This window comes from Drosophila tropicalis, unplaced genomic scaffold, assembly GCF_018151085.1.
Source record: "Drosophila tropicalis isolate 14030-0801.00 unplaced genomic scaffold, ASM1815108v1 contig_463, whole genome shotgun sequence".
Classification (NCBI taxonomy): domain Eukaryota; kingdom Metazoa; phylum Arthropoda; class Insecta; order Diptera; family Drosophilidae; genus Drosophila; species Drosophila tropicalis.
Window position 1 is genome coordinate 2,548,108 of NW_027172929.1, and position 26,453 is coordinate 2,574,560.

At 36.2% G+C, this 26,453-nt stretch overlaps 1 protein-coding gene across 9 annotated transcripts in view; it reads left to right on the forward strand.

The window, feature by feature from the left end:
• Nucleotides 1-26,453, forward strand: part of LOC137574430 (phosphatase and actin regulator 1) — a 123,263-nt gene that overhangs the window by 85,640 nt on the left and 11,170 nt on the right. For 8 of the 9 annotated variants that reach the window (XM_068286738.1, XM_068286739.1, XM_068286733.1 and 5 more), the window contains 3 exons: nt 24,382-24,609; nt 25,133-25,381; nt 25,578-25,962. In XM_068286738.1, the coding sequence (XP_068142839.1) occupies nt 24,382-24,609; nt 25,133-25,381; nt 25,578-25,962 (862 nt within the window). The remainder of the gene's footprint in view (nt 1-24,381; nt 24,610-25,132; nt 25,382-25,577; nt 25,963-26,453) is intronic. The other variant, XM_068286737.1, reaches the window with a different exon arrangement.

Here is a 26,453-nt window from a genome sequence, read left to right on the forward strand (position 1 = left end):
ATCAGGCATTCATTTTATTATTAAAATATTTTACTTTGAATTTTACCTATTTTCTTGGTCTGGCAGCAGCACAACCCAAAAGGGACGTTGCAGGAAAAGTTTTCATTTTTTTTTTGTGCAATTTTCCATGGCATACAAAAGATTGAAATTGATATATCTATGGCATAAACTCGTATATATGTACATATATACGTGGAATGGCAATGCAATTTTCTACGAATTGTGGGCGAACATAAAATGCTGTTTTATACATGAGACTCTTAGGGCATGGAATTTCGTATGAACATTTTTTGATTCCTTTAAAATGAAATTTTTCTACTCGTTTGAACAATTATTACAAACACTTGCACCATGAGAATCAGCATTTCTAATTTGTTTTCTTTTTTAAATTGTTTGTTGTAAATTTACGAATTTTTTCGAGAGCTGCTTTTTTCAATCGAAATCGTTCAATTCAGAGCAGAGTTTTTGATGCTAACTAAGTTGAAAATATTGATCAAGATCTAAAAAACATATAAGTAAATCTAAAAGAGAGAAAACAGTTTCATAATAAAATTAAACTAAATTGTCCATGGAGAAAGTATTTGTATTCTTGATCGATTGGGATAGAGATAGCGAGAGGGAATAGTCATCAGCTAAGTAAATAAATTGATTCTTTTGATTTACTTAGACAAATTTACTTAGTTGAAGGATATTTGTCTGCCTATTGAATGAAGGATGAGAATGAATGGGTCAAAGAAGAGTGAATGAAATGAAGAGAAGAGAAGAGAAGAGAAGAGAAGAGAAGAGAAGAGCAAAAAAGCAAGAATCCAATTCAATTATGTGCACAATTTGTTAAGCATTTTTCAAATTTATTTTCGGTATCGACCAATTGATTGACATTTGGCAAAACTCAGTTTCAAAACAACAACAAGAACTAAGGTTGAAGTTTTGCATTGCGCAAAATTAATTGGCAATTAATTGAAAAGATTTTTTTTCTTTTTTTCGAAAGTTTTAAGTGCACTTAGTTTAAGATGGGTAAGACGAGTAGACGAAAAAGTCTCGAAGTAGATGTGTAAACAGCAAAAGTGTAAGATGAAAATGGCTTAAACGTAGAGTTGGTAGGTTGGTTGGTTGGTTGGTCGGATGCGAAAGGGAGGGGCATTGCATTTAACTGGCTGCCGCAATATGAGAATTGGCCCGCAAGGCTCTCTCAACTCAAAAAGTATGGCAAAAGAAATGCACAATATCTGTGTTCCATCCATCGCTCCGGCGGCCCCTTGCACATTCTCTTATTTATCCACTGACGCTGCACTCGAGGCAATTGCTAATGTGGCGCAGAGAAAACTTTTAGACTTTTACATAACGAAGATGGAGAAGCCTTCACACACACCCGCATGCACACACACACAACTGTTAATAATTAAATGCAAATGCCAGCTGCGAAAGGCCTTGAATGACTTTACTTGACTTGGCTCAGCTCGTCTTGGTTTTGGTCTGAGTTTGAGTTTGCGTTTGGGCTTGGGCTTGCGCTTGGTTTTGACTTTGCCTTGGCTTGGGTTTGAATTTGGCGTTATAATCCACAAACATTAACGCCAAGTCCAAGTCCAGAGTCGCAGTAAAGTCGCAGCTTTTTAATTGAATGCGTGACTTGTTGAAACTTTTTGCGATTTGGCACCAACAGCCAGCCCCACACAGATCCAAAGCCAACCAACCGCATAGCCAGCGCAACCCAACCCAACCCAAATCCAAACCCACTGGAATGAGATGAAAATGAAGGCTCATGCCTGCTACGTTGGCACTTTTTTTGCTGTGTTGTATGTGCGTGTGTGTGTGTGTGTGTGTGTGTGTGTGTGTGTGAGTAGAAGGCAGGGGGGCCTAGGGGCGTGTCTATAAGTCGATTAAATGAAGCAGCAAGTGTGTTTTGCATTAATTTTGTGGTTAAGTTTTTTTCTTTCCTTTTGGGGTTAAGAGCAAGAGTGAGAGTGTGGCAAAAGCTTTTAATGAAAATAGGCAAATAGAGTTGCTGACGACGATGATGATGACGAGGCAGCAACAGCAGCCACCAGTCAGAGCAGCAGCAGCAACGACAACGATTAAATTAATTACTTAAATTGTGTTGATTAACGTTTAATCACATAATTATAAGAAGTCAACCACCGCTTTAACCGTCACCACTGACGGCTGGCAATGCCTTTTTGCGCGTTTTCATTAAATTAACTTTTATTCAATGTGATTATTTGAAATTAATTTATTTATATCCATTTCATATGTCGTTTCAGGTGAGTTAATGCGAGTTCAAGAGACGTGAGACGCAAACATTTATAATTAATACTCAATACGTAAGATAAGTATAAACTTGAATCTTTTTTGGGGCAACTAATTGAGTTTTTCACAGAATTTTCCAACCTCTCAACAAGATTGATGAAATGGGATGAGCAAAGAAAACATTGATAAGAACTCTCAATTTCAAAACATATCCTATCAAAAGCAATTAATTTTAATTTTCAATATTTCGAGAGCTCTTCATTTGCTTCAACTCGTTCTTTAGTTTACGAATTCTCTTAAAGTTTGATTATGATTAGATACTATACTTAATATATTTTAAACATATGCATATATATATAGTGGTAGTTTTCTGATAAATTTTATTTTCATTGTGGAACTGTATAATCAATCAGAAAAGTGTCCAAACTTTCATTGAGAGCTATCAATTTGTATGCCATAGTGTAATCAATTATGTGTCACACAAAAGCAACAATAACGAGAACAGCAACAACAACAACAACAACGACAGCAACAGAGAATGAAAAAGTATTTGCAATTTCGTTTTGCTTCTCGCTTCGTTTAAGGATTTTGCTTTCTTTGGTTGGCTGTTGTTGTTGTTGTTGTTGGTGGTGGTGGTGTTTGTGAGTGTTTCGTATCTTTCTATATCCAGAAAATACATTCGATACTTATCTTTGAGCGGGCCAATGCGCAATGTCAGAACAAAAGTAAGAAATGCGCTTATTTTTATGATTTGCAATGGCAATTTGAGATCCTGGGGAAGCAGCAAATAGAGAATAAGAAAAGAAACTCACAAAAAGGAGGACATGGACGTAGAACGAAGAGTGCGAGAGTCAGATAGATAAACTGTTGGCTAAGGGGGTGTGGTCGGGGTTGTTTGGTTGGGTAAAACAACAACAACAAAAAGTTATTTCAACTGGAATGCAATCTCCAGTTACACTAACAACAACAACAACAACAACACATTGCAATCATTTTGTAAAACAATTTCAATTGCATTATTTACCCTTCCCCTCATCACACACACACACACACACACATAGATACCAAAAAAATGTAGCATACTTTTTAGGGCGCTCAGCATTCAAATTGCCATTTTTGTTAGTTTTCTATTTGGATTTTGGTTTTTACTGTTTTACGTTTTTCATACACAATACCCTATAAATTTTGAGTGAAAGAAGAGCATATTAAGTTCCAATTCAAACAAAAATTAATACTTTATCATCTTTAAATCTATAAACAATAGATTTGAGGCATAATTAAGAAAGTTTTGTTCCCACTTAACCTTAATTGGTAATCCGTTCATTAGAAAAAAGGTTTTACTACTTCAGAAAAAGCGATAGAGAAGGAGAGACGGAAAGACTCATTCATTGAGTTTTCTATTGTCCGCTAAAGGCATTTGTAGGGTTTTATCAACACGCTCATGTTACTATAAGGTTTCTAAGGTAACTTTTATGTTTGTTCAAGTTCAACAATTGTTGTATGCATATCTAAACATCGTTTCGAATGTGTGCGAAAACGAGAAAGTTAACATGGCTTAAATGTTTCTCATAACGAATTCTGACTGGCTTTTAACTAAATATTTTCATTGAAATGGTAGCCAAAGGTAGTTCTATGTCGATATCAACAAAGTTGTTTGGTTCGTGCATATTACATAACAATTTGCACATTTGGATGCATACAAAAAATACATACATACATACGTATATGTAGATGTAATTAAAAAAAAAAAAAAGAAAAACTTATACGCACTTTTCGATGCAATGCGGTGGCACGTGGATGCAGTCATGTGTCTTTTTGTTTATCAGCTCTTGCCGCGTCCTTGCACACACATAGAGAGAGGGAGATAAAGAGAGAGAGAGAGAGAGAGTGTAAAGCGTAAAGGAAAAACGTAACCATGAAAATCAACATCCGGCGCGTGCAGTTGCAGGAAACTGACTGAGCCAGCAGCAGCAAGTGGCAAGTGCAAGGTCAACTTTGTTGAAGGACAACAAGCCTGCCAGTAGCAGCATCAACAGCAACATCAGTGGAAAACCCACAAAACCTTACCCATTCTCTCAAACAATTCTCCGTCTCTTTTATTGTGTCCGCCACGCCCATTCAGTAAACACACACAGTCGAGCGCAATTGTCGCCCTTTAGTTTTGCGGATTTACATTGTTCATGCTTTTCGCATTTCGTCGTCGTTGTCTCTCTTTGCACTGACAACATTTCATTTCGTTTCGTTGAACATTTTTGCGGTTTCCTTTCAGGGTTTAGCCACTGATTATTAGATGATAAATGATGGCTTTGCAATTAAAAAAAGTACAAAAACCACATAAAACAATCAACAATCAAAAATTGCTGCCAATATTGTTGTCAAATCGAGCATGTGGCTCATCCCAACTGAAAGCAGCTACTTTAAAACTTTTTGTTGAATGAAACAGCTAATCAAGATGAACAAATTAAAGGCAAATTATTAATTTTTAAATATTTTATTTTAAAGTTTTTTATTAAATCACTTAATCATTGCCATCCACGCTTTATTTAGTTGTGTGTTTGCTTCGTTTTGGAAAATACGATGATTATCTTTAAGCCTTAAGTAATTTCACGTCTAGTCGGTTCCATTTCCATTTCCACATTTAGGGCTCTGAAGGTTGCTGCAACAAGTGAGCCACAAATGATGACGCCATGTTGAACTAATTTCTAGCTCATTTATCAATGCTGCTTTTGAAGGACTCCTCCTGCTAGCGCATGCTACCCCTACTTATCTCTCTCTCTCCCTGTCTCTACACAGTTCTATATAATTTTCTACGCCACATAATTCAAATTGTTTGCTCGCGTTTTGGCCCCTTAAATAATTCAATGCTAATCTTTAAATTAAAATCAGCTCTCCATTAGACGGACCCACGGTGTGAGTGAGAAAGAGAGAGTGAGAGACAGAGACAGAGAAAGAGAAAGAGCATACAAACAGCTGGGCGCGAAAAATGTTTGCACTTGCCGAAAAATTTCAATTGTTGTTGGCTGGTTTGCTGCCATTTCTCCTGCTGATGCTGCTGCTGTTGACGGGAATATTGCGTTGTTGGGAGGGAGGATGTGGGTTGGCTGTTGGTTGGTAGGGGGGTGGGGGACATGCCTGCTGCACATGCCAGTAAAAATTTTATTTACTAACGTTCACTCTGTGGCTGGCTTTTTATGCATAACATTTTTTGGGTCCACAACAACAATAGCAGATTGGGAAGAAGGAAGAGTAGGGCGTAGGGAGGTGGGTGGCGGTAAAAAAAGAAAAAAATGCGAAATTCATGAAGCGGGGCAAGTTCTACCTACCACACATACAACCTCTGTTTCTCTCTCTCTCTGCATCTATCTCTTTTTCTTTTGGTATAGCTATCTCTTTTGTTCGTTTATAAAATATGCATAGAGGCTGCTGCCTGCCTTCAACAATTTGCGCTGAAAATTTTGCACAATGTTTGCCTGTGCCTCCATTTTAGATCTATGTATGTGTGTGTGTGTGTGTGTAGATTATATAATGTTAAGGAAAAAGTTTTCACTCACTTAAATAGATGCCAGAGAACCATATCCTGAATGGAATTCAGCAAGCTAGCTTTACGCTTTTCATCCTCCCACATCTCCTGTTTTTCCCACCTACTCTCAACTCTGTTTCGTGTGTTAAACTAATGCAAAAAGTGTCACCATGGTGGGCGGCGGATGGCTCTAAGGGGTATGATAAAGTACGTAGCACAAGACTAGAAATTAAAAATTCAAATGAAAATACGACTAAAGGTGGAACACACAGTAGTTGTAGTAGTGGATACTAAGTGGGTAGTAGAAAGGGAAGGAGCATACTGTTGCCTGGCTGGAAACAAATTAAGGACTTCCTCCTAAAGCCCACGCTGCCATCTGTAGATCCAAGTCTCCCTCCCGAGCGCCCACTCTCCCTCCCACTCGTTCTTTGACTCCTCGTATATTGTGTTGATTTAAATTAGGGATGGAAACGTGATGGAAAACTCTTGTGGAATGATGTGGGCGATTATAATGATGATAAAGAGATAAACAAAAACGGAGATGAAACAAAACTGAAATACATGACAGAAAGGAAAGCAAAAGACATTGCCAGTTATAGAGAAACAAATAGAAAGCCCAAAATGAAATCGACATTAAGAAGTAAAGTGAGTATGAAAAGATAAGAGAAACATGGACAAAACGTCTAAATGAAGAAGGAATGTTAAGAAAAGTAACCTGTAATAAAATCAAGTTCTATAGGTAGGAAAAAACATAAAACTGCACAAAAAGAAAACTGTTAAAATGCGAATGCAAGGATAAACAGGACAAAGGAAGTCAAAAATGGTGGCAGATAAACTAAACTTTCACTTTCCAGCTTAAGAGACAAGCGAAATCTACATGGACAGATACATTTTTCGATTTTTCAGCCATCTCTATATATATAGTACAATACAGGAATCAACACTATTTGCTATCTCTTTCTTTTAAATTCTGCTGTTATGTCTGTCTGCCTGTCTCTCTGTTTCTGGTGCTCATGCTTTGTCACTCTGTAATTCATTTTAATGCGCTGCCTGCCAAGTACAATAAACCTTCTCCTTTTGCTCCTTCCCAACGCTTCTTACCCACCGCCTCCACCGCCCTCTTTGCCCTGTGATGATGACCCATGGACTTAGTTGAGGGGCTCAGTGTTGTTTTGGGTTAAATTTTAATTTCCTGTCTCTCCGATGTAGACTTCCTACTGGACTCGACTTGACTGGAATAACAACAGCAATAATAAGAGGACCTACGCAAAAGGCGCACTTTGCGACATATCCTTTAAGTCGGCTGTCTGCCTCAATTAGATATATAAATATATTTGCTATATAACCATTTTTTCAATTTTGGTACTATGTTTGCTCTTACCGAGAAAAGCCAGCTGCAAGCTTCCTCTCTCCCTCCCTCTTTCTCTCTTCGATGCTTTTGGTTGCCAACCAAATAAATAAGCAAAAAATAAAATCAGCCCAAGAAACAAAGAAAATGGCAAAAAAGAAAAGAAAAATCTGTTTAAGATGCCTTAAATTTCACTTGGTTGGATAGTCAAACGTTGACATTGGAGCTAGAAGCAAAAGTCCTCCAAAAAAAAGGAAGAAAATGAGAAAGGCCAAAATGGAGACCATAAAATAATTTATTGCCTCTGACTATCTCTCTCTCTCTCTCTCTCTGTCAACCTCCTCATCCTTGTGTGTGTGTGTTCACCTTGAGTGTGGGCGCTACTCAACTTTAATTAACCCTTTCTTTTTTAATTCTGTTTTTTTGTTGCCTTTCTCCACCATTTTCTTTACGCTTTGTTGAAATGAAACTAAGAAAAGGAAACCAGATAAATGCTTCTCTTTGGAGATTTGGTATAATATTTATCTTTCGGGTTGCTCCTCTCCTTTCCATTTCGGCTCTCTCTCTCTCTCACTTTCTTACTTACTTTCTTCCCTTTTCTCTTCATATTTTACTTGCTTTGGTTTTCTTTTGTTGCATAATTTTTTCGTACTTTATACGGTTTTATAGTGCAATTATTCATTGGGGGAAACCTTTCAGCTGCTGCTGGACCACGATGAACAAGACGATGTCCTTTCCATCTCAATATTGGGTATGCTCAACTATGTCGAAGAAGATCAAAAGAAATTGAGAAAAAACCATTATGAAAAAATAGTCAAAATTGTAATGCTGATTTTAAAAAAACCTTAAAGCAACTCAAAAGTAAACAAGCAAATCCGAAATATAAAATATTAGTCACAAACTTTGCTAGCAATGAAATTTCAGAATGTAATTTGTATAAGCCACAGCCACAGCCAACCGCATTTAACTTGAGTTATTCTAAACAAAGTAGAAGAGAACTTCCTTATAATTAACTTACCCCCCCACTTAAATGCAGAGTATGCAAATTGTGTTAAACCCACAGAATTTCGTTGGTCCCACGGCGCTGCGGTTATTATTATTATTATTATTATATCCCTTTGCTATGGTTCGCTTTGGTCAAGGTTTGAGGTTTTTGGCAGATGATGATGAGGATACTTTGTTTCTGATGCCTGCCCTTGATCTTGCACAAAAAACCTTGACTATTTGCCTTAGTGTGGTCTCAGTCCCTGTGCCCTGCTGTCATCATTATCATCAGCACACAATTTTTATGACTAATGACTGTCAAGCGTTGAATTTGCCCTACCAAAAAAAGATGAAAAAAAAAAAAAACATAAAACCCAAAAATTCTGACATGCAGAAAGAAAAAAACCCAAAAGCGACCACAACTTTTCGTTTTATTTTGCTGATTTTTAGTTGCGTTTAGTTTTCTCATTCAACATCAAGATAGACTTTTCCCATATGTCATGTCCAAGTCCCAACTATGAATGTCCTTTTAATGTATAAATGTGTGAGTTTCTGTTTCTGTTCCTGAAGATAGCTTCATATGTCAATTTCTGGCCTTTTTTTTTGTGCAGTTTTAGTTATATATGGTTTTGATTTATATGTTATAATTTATGTACAGCCTTGGGGCACCAAAAAGGGAGAGAGAGAGCGAAGAATATTGTTGTTATTATCACAAAAGTATCCTAATTACATTTACAAGCAGACTGAACAGGCTTGAAACACACAGTGAAACAGTTACAAACTTATCTTGTAATTAAGATTGTTAGCCAACTTGTCGAAAGTCTGTAATATGTATACTCTTGTATAAGGAGGAAGAGAGAGGGGGGAGAGAGTTGTTATTGCTGGTATGAAATTCAATTAAACGGAATAGATAAACTTGTAAATATATTTCCAGTTGTTTTTACTTATTTGCTGATTGATTGTGTCTTAATTGCACTTTGGCTAATTATGTAAAGGTTACAACATGAATACTAATCAATAAGGTGTTGTCTATGTGTGTGTGTTTGTGTGTGTGCATCTGAGAAGAACAAAATCTCATTAAGGACTAGATTATGGTTTGATTACCTAAATAGACCAAGATTAATTGTCTTTTCTTATTGAAAAGCCAAGAACTGGCAATTAACTTTTACCCTAAACGACAAAAAAAAAAAAACACGGAACCGGCAAACTTGTATTTCATTTCCTTTTGACATTCCGTTAAAGTGCTAATCACTTCATTTTCAATGATTTACCCAAAACTCCTTGAAGATAATAGATTGATAGTTTGTTGTTCACTGCCCAAGAACAAAGGATTTCCTTTAACCTAATCAAGTATTAACTTGAAGTTAAATTAGATAACGGAGTTTGATTAATATATACTTTGATTAAAGTTTCTTACAAAAACGAGCCACATTGAAATAGAAAGAAAATGAAAATAGGTGGTTTAACTTAAACTTAATATTTTTAATAAATTAATCAATTTATTTAAATAATAATTGAAAACAATAATCAAACATTTTTAGTTGGCACTTAAAATTGAAATAAATGCATATCAATTCCTTTGTGTAACTAATTGTAAGCAATTTTCAAATGATTTATTCATTTGCATAGAATTCAATTGATTTACTTGAATATGCATTTATGTATGTAGCCCAAACAATGCACACACACACACACAACACACACACTAGTTTAATCTGATTTATTAACTGAATCTATCCCTTTGTATAGTATTCTATCAACAAGCATTTCCGCTACAAATTTCGAAAAGCAAAATTTCACTTCTCACTCACTCATCAATTTTCTATACAGAATTTATAGAATATGCCAATCAGATTTAACAATGCGGTTTGTCAGGGTGTATGTACATCTCTTGTGATGTGTGTGTGAGTTAATCCCAAATGTTTGTGGACGCATTTCCGCACATTCGCAGCGTCAGCAGCACCGTCATCGAGAGACGCCTCCATGGGAGCAGAGCCAAGACAAACAAACAAACAAACAAACGAATTTCCAGTCTCACACACACACATGCTAATTATCATCATCATAATGATGATGCTGATGATGCAAATGCTTTGAGATCATGAACACTAGAAGAAGGAGAGGAGCAGGATGAGGCCATTGCCAAAGACAAATGGTAGTCATTCGAGGGGGCGGCAAGCGTCCAAACGTATCTGCTGTTGACCTTCACCCAATCGTTTTTGTGTGTGTTTTCATTTTAGTTTTTGAGTGACGCGGAATTTAAATGAACTTCACCTTCAACAAGGCAAAATGTGTGCTGCTTTATCCTCTTCTACCTCATATTTTTACATGTTAATGAACTACATATTTGCTCTCTCTCTCGTTCTCTCTCTCTCTCTCTCTCTGTATTTTTATCTCTAGTGTTCTCTCTCTCTCGTTTAAATATTGATGATGTAGCCCAATGAAATATTTTTGGTTTCTATTTATAACATATTTGTGTTGCAAAAATTTGAGATAATTATTATTAAAATTTTTTTTTTTTTTTTTTCTCTTTTTCTATTTTTTGTTGCATGTGACACATATTGACTCATTGAAAGAGCATTCGCTTTCTCATTATTACCCTAGGCTGTAAGGGTATACAGATTCTGTCATTAGCTTCTTTAAGTAGTTTTTCAGATGTATAAACTAAACCAAATCCTTATGATAAAGCTAAAATGTAGAATTCTGTTTTAAAGGGTATTTAAATATTGTCATATCTTTTGGGCGGTTTCTTTATTTTCGTATTTTTCATTTTGTGATTCATTTTGTGCCTAGTCAAATATCTCACACGAAAATCCTCAAACAAATCTTTCACATTTATTGGCGCTAGTGACGCCATTTGAAAAAAGAGCAAAAAAATAACACTAAACGCACATTGGAAATTTGAAATAAAGAAATAAAAAATACACACACATACATAGGTACAAAAGGAAAATAAAAACAAAGTATATAAATTCATTTTCGCTTTTATGTGTAGACATAATTCATATGTTTTATTTGTTTGGCTTAAACGTAGAAAATAAAAACAGGAGAAAGTGCGAACGACTGAAAATTGAATGTTCTTGTTGTTGTTGCGCTTGGTAGCTGATGGTCAATAGTAAATAAGCCAAAAGAAGAATGTCATTAAACCTGTCAACCTATTTGATTTAATCCAGTTATAAATATGCTCTACTGGAATTCAACATTCGGATCTGTCGTTCTGTCTTCCTATCGACAAATCTTTTGGGAAAATTCCCTATCCTGCAAAAAAAAAGTAATAACTCTACTTTATTATTTATTGGTAAATGTTGTTCAACAGTTTGCCAACGAAAACATACCCAATTCACTTGCTGCTAACATCAATCATCTTTCATCTTGGCTAGAACTTCATTAATTTTCTTCACATTGTAACATCAGCTGATGACATTTAATGTTAAAACACTCGAGTTGTTGAGGCCACGTTAACGCGATACCCTATTCACATAGACCATAAACCAAAATCATTACAGCAGCTGACATAAAAAACTTATTCGAGTTCTGTTTGGTATCTTTATTTAACTTAAAGTTGAGTATGATTTTTTTTTATAATTTTCTATATCATATAGAGCCAAACCCAGACCTGTAGAGGAGAGAGTAAGTCGAGGTATAAAAATAAAATTCTGCCTAAAGTTATATAACAAACAGCTTTTTGTCATCAATCATGGATCCCTGAGTGTACCCCCCTAGAGAAATTGTAACTGCGGATATATTTAAGGTTTAATTTATGTTTATTGCCTCCAGTAAAAATATGAAAACGAAACAAAAAAGAAAACTTCAAAGTCAAACTACAAGTATTTACTTATGACAGAATAGAAATATACGGTGGGAAACTTCAAATATGTACCTATAACATGAAGAGGAAATCTTCTTGTAAATTACATCATTTTAATTATGTCAATTTAAGAAAATAGCCTCAAAAGCTTCGCTTTGCATTTATTTTTCTTGTTTGCTGTCTTTCACAAAAAGCAAAACAAATAACAAATCATCATCATTTAGTTGACCTTGTCAGCCCTAAAGAAAGAGGAAAAAAAGCAAAAAAAAAAAAAAAAAATATTATTGCTAATTTATTGCACGACTCTCTTGCCTGCTCAAAATGATCACGATGATGATGATGATGATGATGCCTGAGAATGTTTTTCTTTGGCCACTTCCGCTGTCAATTAAAGCAATTTACTGCCCAAAAGCTGATGATATTAGAGGCGTATCGGGTTGATGATGATGCTTCTGGTGATGGTGATGGTGATGGCGTTGGTGATGGCTATAGCAGGGCTCATTCTCTATCTTGCTCATTCTCACTCCCTGTCTATTTCTCTCTGATGGCCTTGCCATCATGCATAATTCAAGTCCTTAAATGGCGAAACTAATTGCTGTGCGACAGCATCTCAGCAACAGCAACAGCAAAAGCAGCCGCAGCAGCACATGACGTATGATTAATGTGCCAAGAAGGAGGCTCGCGCTTATCATTTTTTACATGTATACGCGTACGTGTGTTTATGTGTGTGCGTTAGCAAGTGTATTGTGTGTGTTATATAGCCTGTGTTGTGACCTTCAGTTATTGATTGAAGCCACCATCACAACCACTACAAGGCAACGCCCTTAACTATACCCAAACAAAAAAAAACACACACACAAACGAAAACCAAAGAAAAAGGCCCAAAATTCGACGACAAGTTCGCTGGAATAGAAGAGTCTACACAAGAAATAAAAGTGCTGTGGGGAGAGAAGACTGAAGGTTAAGAAAAGCAAAAGACTAGAAATGTATGATAAGACAAAATTCCTAACACGGAATCTGAGCATATAGGTATGCTATATAGTCTCGATACTTTGGAATGCTTTCAACCAAAGTGTCTGTGTCTGTATGTGTGTGTGTGTTTCATAAACTATTTAGAAACATAGCATAACACAATTGAATTCAATCATTTTTCAATGGCAATGATGAAATCACTTCCACTTATGTAATCGTTGGTAATTGGCATGTAAATCCATAAATTTTCTCAATTAAAGTTCATTTGAGCATTTCAAGTATTTTTCAAAGAAATGTAATGGGAAAAAGTATAGCATACATTTGGGCGCTGCTACAGGGTGTACCATATGCATCTTTCGTTTCCTTTCTTACTCTTTCAATGTAGTGTACAGTGTGAAAAGTTTAGCATTTAATATGTCGAAGGGGAGGGGCCTAGGTAGGTCACCCTGTATATATGTAAGATGTAGGATGCTCCTTCAATTTTCGTTTTTCGGTCCTGGACCAAATTGTAATCATAATTTGAGCTACGCGTTAAACATAACAAAAAATAGCTCAGAGCACGTAGCAAAAACACACCAACAAGGATTGAGAAAGATACATATATGTATGTGTGTGTGTGTGCCATTGTTGTTTTTGTCTATGTGAAAGTGTGTGTGTGTGTGTGTGCCGTTGCTGTTGTTGTTGTACTTTGGCTACAAAAGTTTTATGCCTGAAAAGCATTTAACTCGTGATGTTGCTCTTGTTTTTCTTACATGCGTGTGTTTCTTGTGTGTGTGTGTGTGTGTGCAGCAGTGGCACACACACAATTGGGTGTGAAAAGCACTTTTGGCCTGTTTGCCTACCGTCACCAGCTGTGTGTGTGTGTGTTCAAGTATTGCCGACGGGTCGCATCATCCGAAACGAAAGGAAAAAACAAAAAACTCACCAAGGAGAAGTAAAAGAAGGCAAAACGAGTGAATGAGAGTGGCAACGTTAAAGTGACGTTTACTGTTTCCCACCGTCATCGTTCTCGTCCTTTAGCATCCTCAGCGTACGCGTCCTTGTCATCTCCTAGAACCCTAAAATCGAGTCAAGGCATTTAAGCCTTTAGGCAGTTTTTGCCAGCTCGTTAATGTCTTTTGCTTCTTTTGGTCTTTTTTTTTTTTTTTGTTGTTATTCTCCTTTTTTTGTAGTACGTACAGGCTTAACGCACATTAGAGGCTTTCATTAAATTTAAACTTGAGACTAAAGTCTATGAATGAGTAGAGAGGAGACTGTGTAATCGGCTGAAACAGGTTATTCGTCTGGCTTGTGTGTGTGTGTGTGCGTTTATGTGTGGGGGTTGGGGTATTTGAGATTACGGATTGGGGGATTGAGTATTTCTTTTCCCTGTCTCTTTCTCTCTCTCACTCTCTGTTTGTGAATTGGCCAAATACTCTTGTTAACCATGTTGCCCAGGAAACAAATCCAATTTGATGAGTTTCCTTTTTATTTTTTTTTTTTTTTCCTGGTTTCGTTTCGTTTGGTTTTACCCTCATATCACCTTGAGGGCGGCGGCCATAGAAAGTAAAGTGGTAGGGAACAGCTTTTCCTCGTTATAAGTTCATACAAAAAAAAAAAAAAAAAAAAATTTTGTTTGTGTGAAAATATCTTTTTAAGTGGAAATGGTCATAAGAGATGGCCATTAGAAATGAGAAATGTATACGTGATACACACACAAAGAGCGTAAGACCGACAGTCAAACATACAGACAGACAGCCAGCCAGAAAGACTGAAAGTGTGTAATGTGAAATAGAATCGTGTGAAAGATACTCTTAGTAATGTAATAGGCCAATACTAAACTGGCCATAAAAGATTAGCTCAAATGTTCAAAGCCAATTGAAATGCCATAGAAATCAAAAGCAGATGATTTTCATTTTATTTTTTTGCCAATTTAAAGGAAACGATGCATAAACCACTTCAATTTGATCTATTCAAATGGCAAGAGGCAGAAAAAAAGGGATATTCTATTGAAAAATATCCATAGATAAATGTCGAGGATACAGTATAAAAATAAAATAGGATTGAATGGTTAAACATTTTATAAATACTAAGAAACTACTATTTATTTTCTTACATCCTTCTAATTGAATTGAAAAAGAATAATCGAATCCTGCAATTTCCAAATTTATTTGAATCGCTCCATTTATATTATATATAAGGTTTCTTTCCCTAAAAAAACTCTTATAAATTAGTAAGATTTCTTGAACTTAAGCTGGCTAATTTCTAATTTGCTCTTGGTTAAAGTTTATCGATGCTTTCTTATTAGTATTATCATCAAAAACAATAGTGATTTTTCTTAATTTCAATTTGGAATTGTAGCAAATCACAATATTGGTTTGACCATCTCTTTTTCTATGTCTCTCCTGCTCACTTTCTTTTCTTTCATATCCTCGCGCAGTTTTATGTTGCCTACTTTCCAGCGTACATCTATAAATTTTACACCGCAACAGCGCGTGTTTGAGCGCCTAAGAGGTGTGTGTGTGCGTACGTGTAGATGGTTGTGTGGGTGGGTTGGCCATGTGTCGAGTGTGTGTGGCTCGTAAAGTTTTTACTCTGATGTTGTTGCTACTGCTGCTGCTGCTGTAGCCTTTTGATTATGTTCGAAAAACCGCAGTTCAAGTTGGCGACCTTCCCATTTACAGTTTCGAACTTGCTTGCCAACTTTGCCAAACTTTTCTTCATTTTTTTTTTTTTTTTTTTTTTTTTTTTTATGCTTTTTTGTTGTTGCCTTTTTCTTTTTGCACTTGGCAGTGAGTTGTTGCTCGTTGTTGATTTTGATTTTTATGGCATTATTTTTGTTTCGTTATTTTCTTCAGTTTTTTTTTGTGCTGTTTTGTTGGCAGGAAGAGAGGGCGGTGGAATGCGGGGAGGATGTGTTTTCGAAACGGTTTTTCATCAACTTTCAGGCCGGCAAAATTAAATGTTATTTATGCTCAACCTCGTTTTTTACGATATGCAACAATTTTGTTGACCATAAATCAGCAACAACACCATGAGACGGGGGGCGAGAGAGCGTTATTGAGAGAAAGAGAGATTTACGCACCTTCTTGCTTTCATTTTGTGCGACCTTTTAAGTGAATTTATTTAATGTTATTCTCATACTCAATTTGTATTTTCGTTTCGTTACGTTTTGCTTTCACATTTCTTCTTGTTTCTCTTACTCGGCGACTGCATAACTTGGCGCTGATTTCATCTATCAAATTAAGAAAGTAAAAGCTAAAAATTGTTGCTCGTAAATCTATGGCGATGTATAAGAAAGAGAGAGAGAGAGAGAGTGATATAGATATATACACATATATATATATATATATATATCTATGCCTATATCTCTTCATATATATATGAGAATATCGCCAAAATACAACCACAAACAGTAAACCCAAAATATTTTCAAAGCATTTCTCTTCTCTTTTTTTTTAATATTTTTTATCTTGTCATTTCTTTAGGAAGTGTATAAGAGGTAAGGAAGTGTTAAGAGGGATGCATTGGGGGCGGTGGCGGGTGTAATATTTTGGTAAGGGGTAGTGTTAGGTTGAGCGGGGGTGGCTTCTTTTTGGGAGGGATGCGGTCTGGCGTCAAAGTGTCAACTGCCATTAAAAATTAATTTTAACGACCATCTTTTGCTTTTGCTTTTGACACTTTGTTGTCGTCGGCAGAAAAGAACTCAATTAAGTTGATTCTTGTCTGGGTTTTGTTTTTTTTTTTCCTAAATATCTTATTTTATTTTGTCATCATCTTGTTGTTGTTTAGCGTCCAGCACCCACAAAAAAAAAAAGAAGGAACAAAATTCATAAGTATATAAATGCTTTTGTTGAATAATTGCTTAACTTGTGAATAAAGTCAAATCACCGGGAAAATTAAAAACAAGCAAAACAATTTGGATTTTAATCCTAATTCTTTTTCTTAATTGGACAGCCAAAATAAAGAGACACTCAATTTGTATAAAAAAAACATGCCGGCTAATCATGGCTAAAACTTTTAATCTCTCAACATTTTTCGGACCTTAACAATTTTGTAATAATTTTTTATTTAGCTTTGCTACATTGCAATACATTTTATCATTTAAACTTTAAAGTCAAAACCATTAAAAGTTTTAATTTAAAACTATTTACCATATTCAATATGAATTGCTTATAAACATAACAAATTTTTATAGATTCTCGACAAATGTATATAAAATGTTCATATATATATATATATCTATGAATGGTTGCCACCTTCAAATTTAAATTCAATTTTTCATTTTACATTTGAAAAATTTCAAAAAGTGTGTGTGTGTGTTGCCAAGACGGCGACAAATCTCTAGCTAATCGCATTAAATATGCCAACACAGAGAATGAACAAATTCTACTTTATAAGTATAGATCTCTATTAATAGGTTCAATGGATCGACCATCTATGTCTCGTTCTCTCTCTTTCTTTGTCTCTCGGAAAATATTTCTTACTGATTTGCTAATTCAATTAATGTGGGTGGCTTTTAGGCCGCTTCTGGTCGGCTGACTACACTTGACCTTCACCTTTATATTTCACATAACTTGAAATAATTTCCAGTCCAAAACAAAAAGAAAAGAAATCACAAATTTATTTATTTATGCCATTTGACGCTGGGCTCGGTTGGTGTTGTTGTTGCTGTTGTTTTTGTTTGCCATTTGGTTTATAACAATTGCGTAAACTTAATTTATTTTTAATCGCCTTTTAATTTGCTGCATTGTTTTGTTTATTTTGCATTGAATTGCCGCGTAAAAAGTTTTAATTGTACCAGCAAAGATTTCTTCATGCTTTGCCCTAACTTTCATAGAGATCCGTTTACTTTGCCAAGCAGTTTGCATCTTACGATCTTTTGGAGATTTTAGGTAAAAGCAAACACAAATGTTATTATAGCTTATATTCTGATCATTCAATCTCTTTAAATGGATTGTAGATTTAATGAAATTAAAATTTATTTCATCTTTCTTTTCCGCTAGAGTATTCAATCAGTCGGCATTGGGCGAGTAATTGTTTCTTTGTTTGCTGCCTCCTGCCTGTTTGATGTGTTTATTTTTGCATTCCACCTGAGTTAAATGCCAAACGCATTTAACTCACTGCGTGGTGGTGGCATCTTTCTCCCTCCTTCACCATGCCGTCCTCACCGACCAATCGACCAACCGGCTACATATAAATTGTGGGCCAATGTGTCGTCGAAATCGTCCAATGTTGTTGCTGATGATTGTGGAGGGTATCAGAGGGCGTCGGCAGCGGCGGCGGCGGCGGAGCTTGTAGGGAATTCTGTTTATATCATTTACCGCTGCCGCTGTTGCTCTGGTGCGCACTCGAGTCAAATAAAATATTGAAAGTAAACACACACACGCATTTTCTGATGTGGGGAAAACAGCACCCAGCACAAAAAAGGGCAAAGTTCAAGATACTTTTTATGCTGGCTGCGGTAAACTTTTAAAGTTAAGCCAAGTGAAATGTGGTATGTCTGGTGGATTGGTTAAGTAGCTAAATAAATGACATCAGGCAAGGACAGGTAGATAGAGAGATAAATGATGTTTTTTAATGGACTATACGCCCCTCACGTTGGATTTTTTTTTGTTGCCAAGCATAAAGGAGTCCTTTTTATACACACACACACGCACAGATGGCCAGGCATATATCACACAAGACCTTAACACAGAGAGAAACATTTTAATGATATTGACCAATGTTAAAGGTTTAACAGAAACAAATTTCGGTCACATGTCAACCTTTGACTTCATTTTGTTGGAAATAAACTGGTTAAGCCTTTCAAGATCAGTGTTGCCCATGGGCAACATTATGTCGAAGGCGAATCAGGATACCAACAAGTTTAACCATTTTAATTCGGTTTTGGAATGCTTAAAGACAGAAGATTCACTGATATTATTCACTAATAATACTCTATTATAGCCAACATTTGCTAGGCCAGTGAAACTATAGTTAATTTAATACTCAACTATTGAGTATGTTATTTGTATTATGCAAAATGTCAATACGCAACCAACTGTCAACAATTTTCAACCCTTTTGAAACCATATATGGAAGAAATGTTTTCCATTCAATAAAATTTGTTGCACACCCTTCAAGCATATTTATTTGCTCAAGCATTTCTTTCCCTCTCTCTCTCTCTCACATCTCCCCTAAATGGAGGGGGGAGCATTCCCTTTAGCCATATTGTCAAGTGTGTTTGTCTAGCCATGTGGAAAACTTCAAGTACAAAACGTTGTTGCTCGTTGCTTCAAAAAAAAGCTAAAACTGTAAAATGGCTGAAATAAAATTGTGAATTGTTTTGTCTCTCTGTATCTGTGTGTGTGTGTGTGCGAGTGCGTGTGTTGTATGCCCCAAAGCGTTTGGAGTTCACAAGAAAAGAGCCACTCAACGAAATGTCAAATCGAAACATATGCAAATTGAGAATGAAGACACACAAACAAACACACTCACACACACACACACACGCATACAAAATAAATTCAATTTTTCAGTTGAATTTTTTTGCTTTTTATTAAATTGTTACATGAATCATAACCCAACAAACGAAACGAATGAAAACAGTTGAGCATATTGTGATGAGGCGACGGGGGGACAGGAAAGGAGCAGGCGGCTGGGGTTTTGGGTGGCAAGTGTCTGTGCTCTGGCATTAATTAAATTTAATGAATTATGACAGGGCGTTGATTTAACGTTGGCACAGCCGGTTGCAAGTGCAAAGAAATGGCTTGTAATTTCTAAGTGCAAGAACTAATGCGGCAATTCGTATACGTGATATACATACAAAAAAAAAAAAAACCCCTCTCATAAGAAATGAGGCCAAAAGATGCAGCAGCAAGGAACGTGTGGGCGTGGCATATCAGAGTTAGAGAGAACATGAGGGAAAAGAGGGAGAGAGAGAAAAGGATGGATTTGAGTCAAATGCACGTGTAACATTCTCTGTCACTATGGGCCACACGGCGTATGAGTAATGTAATTTTGCTGTTGTGTGTGTGTGTATGTGCCTCTCTGAGTGACGTCAAAAGCATCCTCATTTTTAGGCTGTCAATGCTTCTCCTCCCCCTCCCCTCCATTTTCATACTTTTCAAGAGAGTCTTACACATTTCTCCTTCCCCTTTTTACCACACACATACACACGCACACATTCACTCACGAATAAAGAAAACATTTTTGGACGTGTATTTTGAGTATTCCCAAAGTCCTGAAAATGAACTATGAAAATTTTCTCATTTTTCGTTTGGCTTGCAGCAAAAGCAGCTTTTTGCCTTTTCGTCGTCCTCGTCGTCGTCATCAACTTCTTATGGCTGCCCTTTTGCCCTGCGTCCTTTTGCCCAATAGAGCCAGCTCATTGCTTATTTATCAAATATCCACACATTGCCGCAGCTTCTCACTTCCGAATAGCAGCTGTAGCAGCACCAACAACAATAACAAACAATTTTCCACAGTTCCATCTCGCTTCATCTGTCTGTTTGTGTGTGGATTGCTGTTGGCCATCAGGAAAACATGTTCAGGCCGCACAATTAGTTTGCGGCTTCTTACAGAATTGTATATACAATATATGTATGTATGTATATGTGGGTACATATGTGTGTGTGTCTTTCTCTCTCTCTCTCTCTCTCTCTTTCTGTGTATGTGTGTGTGTTTTTTCTGTTGTTTGGTTTGTTCTTTTGACGGTCGGGTTGGGTTCGGGGGATCAGAGGAAGCGGTTACGCCCCAAGGTGTGGGAGTAGTTTGAATTATAAATAAATCTCTGCATTGGGAACCTGCGAATTCAAATCCCCAATGACGTCACATTATGGTGTCGCCCACATAGACACATACACACACATACACAACAGGTAACATTTTTGTATTCTTTCGATGCGTCTCTGTCTCTGTGTGTGTGTGGGTGTAAGTGTTTGTATGTATTTGCGTTTATGCAGGACAAGTAATCATTCATAAAATCGGGAACTACAAAACAAAACAGTTTTGTAAATTAGTTTGCATAATAATATATATACATATACATGATGAGGATAAAATATCCTTAAAAAATATTATGCCAAATATGATAAAGCAAATTTCATTCGATCTTAATCTGCAAATGAATCGATCAAAGCAAAGTTTTCCTAATATTATCTCGATTTCTGGCAAAGGTATATACGCATATTTCAATTAAACATAGCCTACTTATTAGCTGACTTGAATACTCTAGCTCAATCTTTTTCCTTTGCTTCACTGGGTATTCTCCTTCGCCTCTCATCATGTTCTTTGTTTCTGTTTCCTTGTAATTACACTAACGATAATTGATTAGAGTTTTGTTTTAAGTGGAAGGACAGAAGGCATGACACACAGGCGCATTCACAAGGCGTGGCGATAATGATTTTAGTCGTGTTTGTGTGTTTCTCTCTCTCTCTGTGTGTGTGTGTGTGTGCGTGTGTATTTGCTAATTAGACACTAAACTTTCTGGTTAATTAATGTCATTAGTTTGGCTGCATAAGAAAATAAAATTTTGGTTGTCTCTCTCTCTCTGTGTTTGTCGGCTTGTCTCTGGGATTGGGACGATATTGACTTGGGAATGGAAAAATGCCTTTAGATGTCTTCGCTGTAATGCTTTGTCTGTCAGTTTTTGGTAATTGATATATGGGTTCACTTTGCAAAATTAATTATATACTTTAATTAGGTTTTAAATTCCTGCTTTTTGTTTTGAAAAATAATTAATCAATTATGTTTTTTGTTAACACAAACAAGCAAAAAAGAGAGGAATATGCGTTCTTAACAGAAGTGTCAACGGAAATAAATGTTGTTCTTTTTTTGTTTGTTCACATTGATCGAGTGGGGGAATGACTTTTATTAATATAATTGTCGAAATTGGCTAGGGTATAATACCTTCGAATTAGTGTAGCATTTTTAAACCTTATCCCTTTTTGTTTTGTAGCTTTACCTATGTCAAAGTCAAGGACTTTTTCTTACCTTTTTGTTTGCTTTCTTTCTTTTTATTTTTTCATATTTTGCTGGTGTACGGTCAAGGCATAAATTTTAGTTAATACAAAGACATTTGTCGCCATAATTTGACAGGCCACATAAATTTGTTTGTTTCGTTAGGAGGAGAGTGGAAAACACACACACAAAGTATGAATTTGAACTTGATGCATGAAAATTATTTCGTTTTCTTTCATTACTTCAACACTGCGTTTTTTTTTTTTTGTCAAACAAAAAAGACGCACAAATATTTCCCTCTTTTATTTATCATTTTTGGTTTTGTTGTTGTTTAAAAATATTCAAGCAAACACGTCAAGACATAACCCCTTTCTCTTTGCCATCAGCCCGCCCCTCTTCGAATTCTCTTTCTCTCAGTTTTGGCCAAGAGCCAATAGAATTTGTACTATGTATTTGTTTCAAATAGTTTATACCTCCTTATAACCGCCCCCAAACACTCTCTCTCTCTCTGTCTCTCTGTATACGCCACAGTTTGCGGTAATTTGCGGTGTTGCGTATTTAAACGAGCTTTGATATTTATTTACAAGCGATTACCGAAAAATTGTTTAACAATTTTTGTAAAAATATCTTTCGATTTGTAATTTCTGAAATTTTTCCCTAAGGCAATAATAAAATCTGAATACTCAACCCATTTAACTTTGCCTTTTTGAACATAACTAAGCACTAACACTTGAGTCTTCTTTAGGACTTACGAAAAGAAAATTTTCCACAAGTTTGAATCGTAAAAGGTAAAAAGTCTCTAAAAATCACAACAAGTGTTTGTATAGAGCAGAGTATTAGAAAGTTTAATTAGTTAGCTTTCTCGAACTTGCTTTGTGGTCTTTACAATTTTTGAAATTGATTCATAATTCACTTAATTTTCTTTCATACAAAATTTTGTTTATATCTTTCACTTGTTGAGATCTGTTATTAATTTGTTTTCTTGATATTTCTTGATATGCTCAACTTGCCAATTAATTGCTTTGCTCTGAAAGATATTTTCATTTGCTTAGACCATAAATTTGTGTGGTCGTCTTTGGGGGATTTTGTGGCTGAGAAGAATTTTTGTCTGTCAAGTGTAAAATTTAATGACTTGACGGAAAGAAAGAAAGTTAAGTGAAGGGATATATATTATGTTGGGTGTTTTTTTTTTTTGTTTTCTTTTTTTAAATGCCAATTGAAATTGCTTTAATTGCTTTTTCTATTTGGTAAATGATATTTGGGTGTGGTGTGTGGTGTGTGTGTGTGTGTGTCAGTTAAACTTGTGATGGATGTTTACTATAAAATGAAAGAGGAAATATTTGTGAAAAGAATTTTAATTGTGTTTGTATGTGGGCTGGGAAACTGAATTTAAAAAGTTCTTCTCGGGTTATAGAAAAAAAAAAAACATATGTGGCACTTTTTCTTATTCGGGAACTAAACAAAAAACCGAAATATAAATATAACGAGAGGGAATGGTGGGCGTTGAAAAGAAGAAGCAAAAGTCTTTAACAGTTTCCGGTTGAAAGATTACTTAATAAATGCGTAATTTAAATATTTCCCTAATGGCTTAAAATATTGAGCAAAAAATGTTAATACGCAGAAAAAAAACTAGGTCAACGTGGCGAGAATTTATCAATAAATTGTAGTTTAAAATTTGTGAAATATTTTTAGATTAATAAGAGACACATAATTAGGATTTTGGTATATGTGAATTTATCCATGTTGTTTTATCGATATATTGTTTTGTTATTATTATCATTTCAATAAAAGTTCCTTTGCCTTTCCGTTTTAAATCTTTTTTTTACCTTATTTACTCTTCATCTTGTACACATTACGTAACTAGTTTCCTTTTGTGGTAATAAATTACACGAAGAACTTGACATAAACATTAAACCAATAGAACTGCAACTGTGTGTGTGTGTGTGTGTGTGTGTTGAAACTGTCAGCCTTTTCGTAAAACGCCTCGTTACCACATACTCTAGGCCCCCAAATGCGACCAAGCCAGTCCAGGTCCCAGCAGAAACAATGCTTAACCCTTTAACAACAATTAAAAATATTACACTTGACCACTAAAGGACGGACAGATGGACAGACTTACTCTCTGCTGACGGACAGGAAAGAGGCCCCCCAGGCAGATGTAGGTTGAACAAAGACCCTTAAACAAAGGGTGTAACGAGAAATGTGTGTGTGTATGCATGTGTGTTCATGTTTGGGCTAGTGTGCGAGTGCTTTGTGGCCACTCAAGTGGCCTGGTCAGGCCAGCTGCCTGCCAGGCAATTTCCAGGACTCTCCAACCCGACCATACAAACCACCTAAACCGAAAAAAAAAAAAAACACCAAAATGAAAGGGAAAGAGAATGAAGAGCAAAGTGGACCAACATAGGACAATTAAAGTAAAAGCTTGTCAAGTGGGGACCCACATGAGCAGAAGACCGTATGAGTTTGTTGAATAGTTTTAAATTAGTTTGCTCCACACATACATACATACATACTTTACAAATTTACTAATTTCCTTTTTCACATCTCTCTTACTCATTTTCTTTTTCTTTACAAACATAATAGAACCAAGAAAAGACAAGACTGATGCACAACAACAACAACAACACGGTGGAAATGGCACAATATCAACGCCCAACATTGAGCAGCCGACATGTCAGGGCTCTATGCTGCCGCCACCTGGCGGCGGTGGTGGTAATGATTCCAATAATAAATTGGAAAGGCCCAACACATTGGGTGGTGCCAATAAGCTGACGCGTCGCGGAGTCAACATTTGCTACCACAATGAGCACTGTAAGTTGACCAAAAACCGTTTAAAAACCATTTTCAGTTAAATGAAATTAGTATAAGTAATCGTTATTGTTGCTGAGCCAGAGAAACTGTTATCGAAATTGACTTTTCATTAGAATGGAATTTCATTTCTCTATTCTATCTTTGTTATGAGGATCAACTAATTTGACACACGTTTTCAAGCTCTTGACAATGCAATGGCTATAACTATAGCCTTTAGACCTTGTTTAACTGGTCAAGTTCAATTGCTCAAGCAGTAAGCCAATTTATTTCAATTTATCGACGATATCTCAGTCATCGATGTAACAGTTTCTCTTGCTCGATGTAAATAAATCACTCAAACACTAAACCACAACCACATTTTCACACACCCACAGACACATGAGCAAACACTGGCTAGATGAAGAATATGTAATTTTTCTCTAACACTCCTTCCATTTGCCACAAAAAGCCGAAATGAAATCGACAACCAAATCTCTCTTTATTCGTCTTTCCCCTCACCACTTCACGTTTACTTCTTTTACAGATGGCGATGATGGTAAAATGGTTGCCGGTCCACCGGGCAGTACACCGCCACCATATGGCGGAGGTAAATTGCCACCGGGCGTTATGCTTAGCGAGCTACCAGAGCCACCAATACCCGTATCAGAGATTGGACCCATCCCACCGCCGCCAATGTTCTCCACGCCGAGCCCCACGCTCATCGCTGGACGACCGCACGGGCCAGGCGCCATGAACGATCAGGACTATCAGCATCAGGATTATGATTATGATGGTAAACGTCTTGTTTCATCTAACTAACTAACCAACTAACTAACAAACGATCAATCAATTAAAGCAAGCTTCAGCTCATTAACCAAATGCGCACTTCATAATTACGCTAGTGCTTGAAAATTTTATGTTAATTTAAACAATATTATGTGAAATTTTGTTCACTTTATGACTAAATGGACAATTTGTTTCCTTTACAGATCACGATCCCGATCAAGATGAGCTAGACTCAGATGATGAGTATGCCCCATATGGTGGTGGCAATCATGTACGTGTTATGGATACACAGCGCGTTGAGGAAATTCCAGCCAAAGAGCCAAAACCAAATGCAGTTCCTCTTAAATCGGCGCTCAAGAAGAAAGTTGGTATGCCAACATCGTCCTCAACACCGGTAACGCCCACCCAAGAGCATCACAATAATGGTGGCGGTGGCGCCACAAGTAATGCCACAGCTGCGGCAATTTCAAATAGTAATGGCGGCATTGGTTCTATGGCAGCGGCAGCAGCTGCCGCTGCACAACAATCGGCAAGTCAACGTCCTTTGGTGGTGCGTCAAGATGCCACAGGGAATAACTATTCGCTCAAGTAAGTGGAACCGAGTGTTTTGTTCTTTTCATTTTCGTTATCTACAATTTTCATATTGAAATCTATATTGAGCTGTTTTTTCGGTTAATGATAATACAACAACAACAAACAACAAACATATGTGGATAACTTTTGAGATTAAAAAATTTCTGCTAAACATTTTGAAATTACATAATTATTAAGTTATCTCTATCTACCTTAACCGAAACAGCTCAATGTTTAAAATTGTAGATAAGTATTTTCTGTTTTGTTCTAATTTTCGTTTTGTTTTGTTCGAATTTTTGTTTGTTAATTTTGTTAAATTTCCTATTACCGCTGTCTTCCCAAAACCCCCCGCCACTCCAATCTCAAAAGATGATTGTATTTAACGTTTTCTAGTAGTTTTTTTTCCACCACCCCGTAGAGAACGAAATGAAATTTCTAAACTCACAAATGTTAGTTTGTTATTAACGTTTATTCCATTTTCGGTTTTTTTTTTTTTTGTTTTTACC